Source organism: Dreissena polymorpha, chromosome 16 (assembly GCF_020536995.1).
Source record: "Dreissena polymorpha isolate Duluth1 chromosome 16, UMN_Dpol_1.0, whole genome shotgun sequence".
Lineage (NCBI taxonomy): Eukaryota > Metazoa > Mollusca > Bivalvia > Myida > Dreissenidae > Dreissena > Dreissena polymorpha.
Genome location: NC_068370.1, coordinates 7,841,475 through 7,854,146, shown reverse-complemented (window position 1 = coordinate 7,854,146; position 12,672 = coordinate 7,841,475). Strand labels below are relative to the sequence as shown.

General features: G+C 35.6%; 1 protein-coding gene across 1 annotated transcript in view; it reads right to left on the bottom strand.

Annotated features, from left to right (window-relative positions):
- Window positions 1-11,970: 11,970 nt before the first annotated feature.
- Window positions 11,971-12,672, bottom strand: part of LOC127862822 (uncharacterized) — a 2,409-nt gene continuing 1,707 nt past the window's right edge. Inside the window, exons 1-2 of the mRNA XM_052402088.1 lie at window positions 12,514-12,672; window positions 11,971-12,164 (exon numbers count right to left, since the gene is read on the bottom strand). The exon at window positions 12,514-12,672 is cut by the window's right edge and continues 1,707 nt beyond it. Coding sequence (XP_052258048.1) covers window positions 11,971-12,164; window positions 12,514-12,672 — 353 coding nt within the window. The remainder of the gene's footprint in view (window positions 12,165-12,513) is intronic.

Genomic DNA, 12,672 nt, shown 5'->3' with positions numbered 1-12,672 from the left:
TTAAACTCTGACAAATATTGATTAATCGATATACCATTTTATGTTCAAATGTCAAATGCTAGAGTCTGGTGTTGAAGTCAAAAATTAGCAATTGAAACTGGTCGACATTTAGGAATTACAAGAGAACACCGATTATGTACATATTGTGCTTTAAGCCATGCCGGAAAATTTCGGTTTCATTCTTAAGCAAAACTAAGTTTTACGTATTTTTTGTAGGACACGAGGACCGGCAGTATCGGGAATAAAACCGGAACTCAGCTAATTTTATCGGAAATGTCCGAGGTCCGATGTCTTTCGAATGGGTTGTAAATATAATATCGTTGCAGGTTTGTGTGTGCGATATAGATATGATACTGCTGAATGTACGTAGTAGCGATATATACCATAGCATATATATATATATATATATATATATATATATATATATATATATATATATATATATATATATATATATATATATATATATATTTATGTATTTATTTATTTATTTATTTATTTATCATTAAGTATATCACTATATAGTGCTGAAGGTTGAAAGTAGCGATATAGATTTAATACTGTTTGCTCGTAAAGAGGAACAAGATATTTATCTTACTAAAAGTAACGAGATATATATACTACTGCTGAAGGTACATCATACCTAGATTAATGTCTTACTGCTAAAGGTTTATAGTGGCGAGATATATATCATAATGCTGTAGTTTAGTTTTAAACTATTTATTCTAGCTCGATTGCATCGAAAGTCTCAGACTATTGCAAGGCTCTCGAGTCCGTTCCTGGTCCTAGAACACGGTGTCTTTGGGGTAGATTTACAGAACGGACAGTGGGGATCGAATCCGTGCCATCCCGGTTGCTAGGCGGACACCATTTCCATTACACGACAGCGACACACAGCTGTGGTTTTATAAAGGCGAGAAAAATATCTGAAGGTTTATAGCGGAAAAATATATATCATACCACAGAAAGAGATACATAACATTGAGACAGATATCATACTGCTGAAGGTTCCAAGTGCGGAGATAAGGTACGTCGGAGCGACATTGATATAATACTGCTCAAGTGGGTGGAAGCGAGATATCTATCTTAATGCTGCAGTTGCGCTGTACCCACATGATATTGCTGAATGTACATATTAACGACATAGATTCTTGCTGCTGAAGGTTTCAAGAGGCGAGATAGATATCATACTGCTGAAGGTACATAGTAGCGAATTATATATTTCACTGCTGAAGTTTTATAGTGATAGATAAGTACCATATCGCTGATGGAACATAGTAGAGAGCTGCACACAATAGCCAGATAAAGATTAACTTGTGAAGGTACATGTATCAAGTGGCCAAATAACTCGGGTACTCTTCAGTATATTAAATTATACGGACAATACGCTTGAATGCACGGGCCACACTCCGGGGGTACTTTAAGTATATGTACGTACCCCGGATACTTTTAAGTATACTTCAAAGCCCAATAACACTCAAAATCAACGAATATTTCGTAAAATATTTCGAAAAATGAAATTAACACATACGAATCAGTGTTCTGGTAACATAGATTTTACGAGATACAAAATGCTCGTTTTTATTGTTTGTGGGACAATAAATTCCATGTGAATTTCCCGCGACGATATCCGAACATTTACGAGAGAACACGAGCTTGGCTTCGGGCAGCTCATGAGAACTACGTCGTGCAGCGTATCTCGCGTTTGCTCGTAAATGTGCGGGTATCGTCGCGGGTCATTCGCATAAAATATATTGTGACAAAAAAAACTAAAACGAGCATATGTCTTACTTGAGCTTACAATGACCAATCTAGCCTTAGTGGCGAGATAGAAACATGTATCAAACGGAAAAGACGATTTGAAATTTAAAAACAGTTTTGTCACTACTTATTAGGCAAGTTACTTTGAAATACTACTATCTGTGGATATTGAATATAAATTTTTGTTATTTCAGTGTAAGATCGTATCATCTTTTCATTGATGAAAAAGTCACATAAAACAAATGTTCACGAGTAGCTGAGCAATGTACGGAATACCGTTAGGGCCATCGTGGTTACACATTAAAATCCATAAGGCGACAATGCGAAAATGGTATAGTACGAAGGCGAATATGCGATAGTACGATGACGACAGTGCGACAATACGATGGCGACAGTCCGATAGAACGATGGCGACAATGCGATAATACGATGACGACAGTACGATAACGCGATAATACGTTGGCGACAATGCGATAATAAGACGACAACAGTGCGACAATAAGATGGCGACAATGCGAAAGTGCGATAATACGATGACGACCGTGTGACAATACGATGGCGACAGTGCGATAATTCGATGGCGACAATACGATAGTGCGATGGCGACAATTCGATAATACGATGACGACAGTGCGACGATACGATGGCGACAGTGCGATAGTACGATGACGACAATGCGATAATACGATGACGACAGTACGATAACGCGATAGTACGATGGCGACAATGCGATGATACGATGGCGACAGTACGACATAATTATCGGATTGTCGCCATCGTACTATCGCACTGTCGCCATCGTATTGTCGCATGGTCACATTGTCGTCATCGTACTATCGCGTTGTCGCATAGTCGCCATCGTACAATCGCATTGTCACCAGCTTACTATCGCATTGTCGCCATCGTACTATCGCATTGTCGCCATCGTACTATCACACTATCGTATTGTCGCTCTCTTGATTTTAATGTGTAACCACGATGGCCCTAACGGTATTCCGTAGCAATTAAACGAAATTATAATACAATCTTACACGGAATTCAACAAAAAAACACAGAATATATTAAACTTGACTTTGCGTAGGAAGGTTATATATCATTTATAATATTTCATTGCACTTTCATTTTAGTCATGATATTTAAACCGCCGTCAAATTCCAATTCTACGAAAGTTAAATGTGTCTGAGTTTTGTAATGTTACTTGCAAACATTCATTAAAAGGCCACGATTATGATTGTATAAATACAACCTCATGCAATTCGTAGAATTGATTTTAATCAGATTCATATAAACGTTGTTTAAAGTTATACACATTTGTAAACAGCATCTCAAAATGCTTTAAAATAGTTGGTTAATTAAATGTCTAGCATGAATCGTAACATGTTATGTGCTTTTTCATTAATTACATCATCGGTATTTTTACGGCGATAAGAACTTCAGGAGAATGATACCGTAATGGGCCCGAAATTATAGGTATTTAAATTAAGACTTGTAAAAATGAACAAATATTTTTTTTTTGAAGCAAGACAGACATATGTCCAACCAAAAATGCAAAATTTCTGATTTGATTTTAATCAAATATAACTGCGAATAAATATGAAATTAAACTGAATGTATTAAATGTATGTAGAATGTATATATCGTAGTATGCTTTTGTTTTAGTTTTTCAATGTGTGTTTTATTTTTATTAGAAATTACGTATTTTGCGACTTTGATATTGTTCTTATAAACAAAATAATTTAAATAAAGAAATCATATAAATGCGTTATATTGTTTGTTATTCTGTAAACAGTGCAAATTAATGTATTAACAGTGTTATGATGATGGTAAAAACCTTTTGTAGTTCACTTACACAAGAATACGGATATCCGGATATATTCGGAAAGCGGATACGGTTATCCGGATACCGATTTCGGATACGATTCCCATCCCTAGTCTATACAGAATGCAGTTTGTAATTAAAACCACCCTCACTGTATTTTAAGTTTCCATAAACGTATAATTATTTTATTGTTGCTTAACATTTGAGAGGAGCGAAGCATTTTCTTTGTATAATGGTGTCCTGTTAGGCTTATTCTCCATATTCTTGTAATTAGTAAACCCTTATAACTCACCACAGGGTTTTAATAGTTATTTTCCTCTATGTCATATATCACATCTCATAAGTTTACTATCAATCGATCGTGGATAGTCCTCAGCAGAGCATTGTTTAGAGTCGCAACGGCGGCCATCTTGGATTCTTAGAACCTGTCGATCCGGGCCGATTTGCCTTAGTTGGTCGTTCGATCATAGGTCGGGTCGACTGAGTGCTGAATCGACCAAGGAAGATCAGCGTTCTTTTAGAGTCATTCCGGTTCGAGCCTCCACGAATAAAGGTCGCGTTTCAATCAAGATCATTTAAGTTGCTATTCGGCGGATGAGCAGCAGGACAGTTGAAACGCCGATCCAGTTTGCACTCGACAAGGTTTTCTATTTTTCTTCCTTATAATTGTTTGCTTGAAAGTTAAATCATTTCATCTTCATGAATTGTCTCAATTTTTGATACTTGTATGTTTACATCCTGCGGTGACTCATTCGTGACGTAGATTCTTCATGACATCTTAATTTTTTTAAGTTGGTTAATGATTTCTTTTTTCGAATAAAATAACTGCTCAGCTCCAAGAAACAGATATACATAGATACTCCAGAGTTTTATATATCCTCCGCTGTTGTAGTCCGGACAATCAACGTTACACAGAATAAACCTTTAAACTTATGGCGGCGTTATTTGTTTGAAACTTGTTTACGACTAAGTCAATACGATGTACATGTAGTACAAAACGGGACAGCAGTACGCAACACCTTCCCTTCCCCCCCCCCCCCCCGCCCGAATTACCCTCAACCTTAAAACCAATCCCCTCACACTAACCCTCTTAAACCGCAACTAATCCTCGTGATCTCCACCTTAACCCCTTACCCAAACTTCATCATCAAACCCCCACATTATCCAATCCATCAACTCCACCCATCCCTTCATCCCACGAATGCCCTGTATGCCACCGCCTTTTCTCGACTCTTCCACAATATGCCCCTCACCTCCCACTCATCTCCATCACACCATCGTATTCCTTACCCCATCTTTTACAGCCGCTAGCCAAGAAGCGCATTGTATTTAAACATTAAAATAGAAAATCTCGTTGAGCTTGTGTCCCTTCTCTAAATATTTGTTCTCGACGGAACAAAGGTTACGCTTATTAAAGCATACCATACCGTTGAGATGTATATTTTTTTATCCAAAACAGTAATTCGCGTAAAATAAAAACTGTTTAAGTGAAATGATACATGCAGGAAGCCATCTAGAAGGAAACTTGACCTCCAGTGCTTTCGCTACAATCATATACATGCTCATCTGCATTCTCAATGCTGTAGATATTTAAAATGTATTTACAATTAATGACGTTTAAATTTTCCTATCAAGGATGGAAACGGAGTGGTTTTGTTGAATAATGATGGGCAGATCATTTTATTACTGTTTACGTGCACAACCCGTTCATCTTCCATATGAGTTTTCGAAGTTTCATGATCATTCTTATCTTGTTTCTAATTTGCTAGTTAATGTTTTGCATTGTCGCCATTGTACTATCGCATTGTCGCAATCGTAACATGATGATAGCATTGTTGCCCTCTGGAATATAATGTTTAACCACGATGGCACTAACGGTATTCCGTACGATACACTAGTTAAGTGTGACTGCTATGCACGAATTTTATGATATGAAAGTCTTACTCATTCGTACGATTCAGTGACAATCATTAAATGTGAAATAGATTTGTCCGATTCCCACAGTTTCGAGAAGCATTTGAACCGATATTTAATTAAACGCAAATACTTGTTGGAAGTAGTTTTTGTAGACTAATATATATGGAATGTCGCCCACGCATTTTTTTTTTGAAAAGAGAAATACAGGTTTACTGATGTTCCTTTGCTTTTGTACTTTCAGAATTATCTAATAATGCAAATGTTTGTGAAACGTGTTTGCAAATATCGCTCCTTAAATTGGCATCCCGTACAATACTGAAGGCGCGACAATGCCGAATCAAAATAAACAAAGTTTATTTTTCACACTTAGGTAAGTATCACCTTTGATTTTGACCTATTTTACCCAATATCTTTATGTATGCAAGCTCAGGTTGCATTCCCTAAACTTGGAAAAAGAGTCATGTGTGTTGAACAAAATGTGATATGTCCACCATGATGACAGTTACATACGAGTAAATTGTTGGAAGGTCAACAGAAATGTGAAAGACCTCAATGTGAAATCAGTTGCACGGGTCCGCAATCATTATGGCTCACTAAGTGCAGGTTAAAGCTATGTAGGATCACATGGTAACATATTAGCCGCGCTCAGTGAAAATGGGGTTTAATGCAATTGCACAGGCCGCACAGGCTAATCAGGGACGACACTTTCCGTTTTCACGTAATTTTGCTCAGAAGAGACTTTCTGTAAACATAAAGAACATACAAGCGGAAAGTATCGTCCGTGATTAGCCTGTGCGAACTGCACAGGCTAATCTGGGACGACACTTTACGCACATGAATTAAACCCATTTTTCACAGAGTACCGCAACTTTGCTGCTATGTCCGAAGCAGTTCAATTATGTCAAACGTATATCACGTGTTCGAACCGAACAGGATTTATTTGATATTGAGGTTTACTTTGTTTTATATACTGGTTTATTACGATCCAAATATTTGGGACATCCTGCTGACGAACATACATTCCATGAACAGTGAAATCAACTTTATCCGACCCTTACGTAGAATAATCAAGCGAAACTGATTTCATACATTTTTAAGTCGCTTTTCGTAGAAAGAGGATATACAAAGAAACATATTTTTCACGATGTGATGAAACTTAATGCGTAGGTAAAAATCGTTCTACCGTAGATGGAATGTGTTTTGCACGATATCATATTTACAATTAATGGCGTTTTAATTTTCATATCAAGGATGGGAATGCAGTGGGTTTGTTGAATAATGATGGGAAGATCATTGTATTAGTTTTGACGTGCACAATCCGTTAATGTCCATTATGTGTATTCGAAGTTTCATGATCATTCTTTTCTCTTTTTTTTAAACTTGCGAGTTCATGTTTTGCAATGGGCAGACACACAAAGAATTAGATTGACAGAAGGACATGCGGCAAACACAAAGCCCAATGCTTAATAGAGAATGCATGATCATGTCCCTTATGTACTTTTTTAGTGTTGTCATATTAGTTTTGTTCTATGCTAAGAAATTGTGACATGACATTTGACATTTGGTAGAATTAAAAGGTCATGCTTAATACCCATGATGTCGTGTATAAGTTTCAACCATTCAGGCAAGTGTTTAAGTGTCTTTGGAATTATCACAAGATCCAGGTTTGCAAACAAACGGATTGACGATTATGTAGGACGGACGGAGGGCAAACATATATTCCCCTCCGTTTAAAACGAAAGGGAAATTAATAAAGGAAAACACTTTTTTTATTCTATGAGAACGAAAAATATGCAATTGGATTTGTTGTCAGTCCGAAAATCAACAGCCATGGATGTTTCTACCACCTCACTCAAGCAAGGTGGCGGCGGATACGGTCGGAAGGGCTCCAAATGCGGTGCCGTGGAGATAAGGACATTCTACAGCTCAAATGAAGATGTTTGTGCTGTTAAAACTGTACAGCCACTCTAATGATCGTGTCATCACACCTTTACTGTTAGCCTTGAAATCCAGTTTGTTTTACAATCTGCTTATCAGATGATTAACAACGTTTTACGTCTATGTACGTTGTTCACGTATTAATAAATTATTGTTTAGTTAAACTATTGAGTTCACAGATATTCAAAACAAGTCAACATTTATCGTTTTGTTATACATTAAAATAATAACTGTGCCCTGCGTTACACATGAACAAACAACTGATATTCCTTTAGAGCTTTAAATATCCAAGAGGCTCTGCACCCTGGAAAGCTTTGAAAAGAGTTTTATATAATTTATAATTTTACACGTTTCGTCGAATACAACATGTATACATGTACAACATGTAGGTTTTACTAATGGGATCTCCTTTACATTACTTTGCTAAATGTATTTTACATGAAGCATGGCACATTCAACTTCCATTAACTATGTAAGATTCTGCGTAGCGCTAAGAATCAATTTGTAGTTATGAGTCTCATACAATATTTGAAATATGGTACATACTATTGTAATTTTTTAACTGTTTTTTTTTTCATATTCGTCATTTATTTGTGTTTTTAAGTATTCAATCATTTTTTTTTACTTAAAAAAACATTTTATCCCCATGTAAGGTCCCGATTCTTTTTCAAAATTTAAATGCATATAATGTACTGGTTACTATGCTATTTTGAATAACAACTGAGACAATTGTATTTTTCTTGCCATTCTCAAAGACTCGCCATAGTCTGACCAATGTCCACTCGTAACCTCATGATCTTAAGGACTTCCAGACTATCTGGCTAGTTTCTACTCGTATATTAATGAGGCGTACAGACTCCCGACAGTCTGACTCGTGTCAACTCGAATCCTTATGATTCTTAAATATTTCCAGACTATCTGGCTAGTTTCTACTCGTAGATTAATGAGGCATACAGACTCCCGATAGTCTGACTCGTGTCCAATAGTAAATTAATGATTCTTAAAGAATCCCAAATCGTTTGGCTAGTGTCTAAAGTTAAAAAAATTCGTTAGAAAGACTGCTTCATATTACAGATGTACCAACAACGCTTACCACGATAAAAGTCCATGTTCCAATGGATTTGCAGCAGAAATTAATAAAGGTATATTGGAGAAAGTTAGGTCATTTCATGATGAGAAGTGTACGATATGCCTTTATTGGGAACTCCTTGTTCATAACATAAAACATGAAATTATTATTATAAATTTCAAAAAGACAACAAGCAAAGAGTTTAAAAAAATCTATGACCATAAATATTATTTAATGGTGTGTAAACTTGGCATTAAGTTCGGATGGTCGATTTATTCGTGAAACGCTAGACAACTTTAAGATATATTGAAATATGCGGAAAACATATCTTCCTAGATAACTAATGCCAATGGATTTAGAAAAAAGGAGATACTTTATCTTTCCTTTTTATAGGAGCAGCTATTAGATGTTGTTATAATTTTTGACCAATTATTGAAACAAAAATGAAAAATGTGTTATTGCTTAATAATACTGCCTCTATACATATATATTGCTTCTTGGCAAACACTTTTTGTATTGAGAGTACTGAAAATGATAATGGAATATTTGGTTGTCATTATTCGAATAAATTCGAATATTCGATTTTAAGCCTTATATTAAAATGTCCGAACTTACGCATGTCCGAAGCAAAGAAATGAAGTAATGTTCCTGATTGTCACGCATACTAGAATAGGCGCACCCCCCATCCCCTCGGAGAGGTGCCACCTCAAAGATCATTCACTGGGCGAATATCAGCCCCCTTACTGTTTTTTATTGGGCGGAAAACTGCCCTCCTGCCAAAAAATAGGGGGCGGAGAAGTGCCTTCTTGACAGAATTGATGATTCGTATAAGTGCCTCCCAAATAAAGAAATTTCGCGGCGAGTAAAGTCAATATATAGAGCGAATATTATAATGAAACGTGGCAAAATGGATGCCTATATATAATCTTATTGTGTGCATTAATTCCGATGTATGTTTTTCTTTCATAAGTACTACATGTACTACATGTACTACATGTACTGAGTTGCACATCTATATTTAGTTACGACACATGGCCTGCTTTAACACACACGCTTTTCCTGCGTGGTACTCGACTTTGTTTCGCGCTCTTATTCAAACACGACTTTTACATGGCATTCGTGTATAGTGAATGGTGCAGATGCGTACAAAGCGACTTAAATAATATTATCACGTGGCTGTAGAAAATTTGTGATATTCTGTTCGATAAATGAAAATAAAATGGAAATTACTGAAATTGTTATCGCATAAAATGTGTAACGGGTATTGTTTTCACAACTTCCTCGCCATAAGTAATTGATTGCTCACCATTTGCATTGAACTTCTTATTAGAAACAATTGTTGTTTGCGTAACTGTTTAAGGTAAAAAGGTGTGATGATGATGCCCGACGGCTGTCGTTTTTGGGCGTAATTTACGCCCGGACTTTTCATGGTATTTGAAGCTGACACAGGGGGGGGGGGGCACTTAACCGCCCCTTGAATAACTGTGAAGGGGCAGATATCCGCCTTCTTAAATCTGACAGGGATGCACTTATCCGCCAGTCAAGATTAGATTGGAGGGCACCTCTCCGCCCCCTTTAAAATTTGGGGGCACTTCTCCGGGCGGGTTGCGCCTCTCCGGATACCCTTATAATCGTTTTGTATATACAGCTTTGGAAAAGGGATAGAGTTATAATTTTTTAGAACGATATTTTATTATTGTTTTCTATTTATTCGCATTATACTTTTAGTTTTCATAACATATTAGGCATGTTGCGGATAAACATAATACCGTAATATGGGTTCTTTTGTTTTCGCATGTTTTTTCATATCGGACTCCAAAACTACGACGATGTCAAAACTTGGACATAATTATTAAAATATATAAGTATGTATATATATAAATAATTACAAACAATAACCTTACTGCACACATTGTTATTTATTTACACGAAGAAAACATATCAACAAAATACCGATACAACATTCAGACAACATGTGTATATGAACAAGCGATGGATTAAGTATTATTTAAATACAGTGGGTACACACAAAAACGTTTAAAGCTATTTAAGATATAAACAATTGTAATTGTTTAATATTTTAGCAATTAAATTCTGATTAGATAATCATGGATTTAATGTATGGATATAACAGATAAATTGATTGGTCATTTGAAGGTAACGCAAGTCAGGTTATCTTAATTGCGAGACGCCGAATTAAACGGGGTGTATTTACACCCGTGCAAACTGCCAGATAAAACCAATAAAGACACGTCTACCCCTCTCCAGATACCATTCAGTATGCTAATTATTATCTCGTTAAATGATGGCGGACGTTATGCAAAGAAAGATGGATGCACAAAAGAAGTCTGCAATGAACGTAAAGATGTGACTGCACATATACATGTCTTTAAATAATTTTTTTGCATAAAAAAATCGAATATTCGAGCATGAATTTTGATTTAGAATTTTGGCCGATTTTCGAAATATTCGTTGCAATCCCTAATAGTAAGTAAATATATTGAAAGTTTAGAAGAAATGTTACATTTTAACAATATAACGCGTGGACCTATACTATCAACTTGCAAATGGAAAAATATTTAAAAGCTCTCAAGAGGAAACTTATATTTATACAATATAAAACAAAAAAGAACAAAAAAAACATTATAACGAGTCAAACTTAAGAATATCCTAATTGTTCAATCTTGACTTGAAAAACGTTCATGCACCCCATAACCGAACTAGTCATTTTTACTCGTCAATAGTATGAAGCAAGCGTTTAAAATATATAAAACTACAATAAAATAAAATGAAAAATTATGAAACTGGTCCCTTATAAAAATATGTACAGATATCTCTTATAACGACATTATTAATATTTAAACATACTAGTAATGTAGTTTTGTTTACCACACCAGTATTTTGTTGTTGTTTTTAAGACTGTATTGTCCATGTATTATATTCATTTCAAATCACAAATTCAGTTATTTTTCTGATGTGCATTATTATATAGATAAAACATATATATGCTTATATCTTAATTGTCTAGAGATCTATTTTCTGGAGAAAAAAAAGAAAACAGAAATATTCACACTAGATGATCTTTTTGCTGCATCATTCAGAGTATACTGTAATTTATAAGGTTACGAATAAATACAATCCCGATGACGTCATATATGACATTTTAACAGGTGTTTCTATGTTTATGTTATGCAAGAATCTATGTCGTCGCCAAAATGAGTTTAGTTACACACTTCTTATAAAAATGTGATAACAATACGATATCTAATAAGATGCTGTATATATACTAATAACAAACGTTTGGACAATAAAACCTGAATGCAGGGGCAAAAATTATGACTAAGTTTACAAAACCATCGTTTAACTCAAGTAAAAAGATCTCCCCGTAGGGCTAATTTCTGATAAAAATTCCTTTCCTATATATCTGGAGAATAGCCTTTAAAAATATCCACCAAAACTGAATTGTCTATTGCTGTTCCAAACTGATTCCGGGCTCGTCATGTCCTTTGCAGACTGCACACGTTGAATAGTTGCGCTGTCTGAAGCACGCGAAACTGACAACCAGCATCATAATGATTTGCATCACAAGAATGGCGATAAGAAGGCCAGGATGGTTTTCTGTGGTCACTTGGCCGACTGGCAGTGCATCGTTCTGGTTTGCTGGAAGTAAGACAATCAGATGTGATTGATAAATGATAACATTGTTAAGTACCAGAAGTAACAGTTTTCAATATAAATATTTAATAAACATAGGCTACACATGGTAGCGTGTCTATAAATAAAAAAAGTTGACTAATATTTATCGGAAATGCAAATAACTTGTGTTTGTTTAAAGCAAATTGTTTTGGAAATGGGTTTTTTTTATTTTCAGATTACTGATTCAATGTGGTTTGGTTTTGTCTCTTAGTTTTTGCCAAGGCAAAAAACAACGTTTTTTTTATATTTAATTCGAGATTAACCGCGATTTGCTGTTATATGAAATACGAAAAAGAAATGAAAATATAGTTACATTGGTTTGTTTGGCAGTTCTTTATGAGGCCCATTCTGTACGGTGATGCGGGGTACGAAAAACAATCAGGTATCCAATCTGGCGCTTTGGGGATGTCTGCAAACGACTCGTTGATGAGCATCTGCATTCCGCCGAGGAGGTGTGGTTCAATGTGGCAAT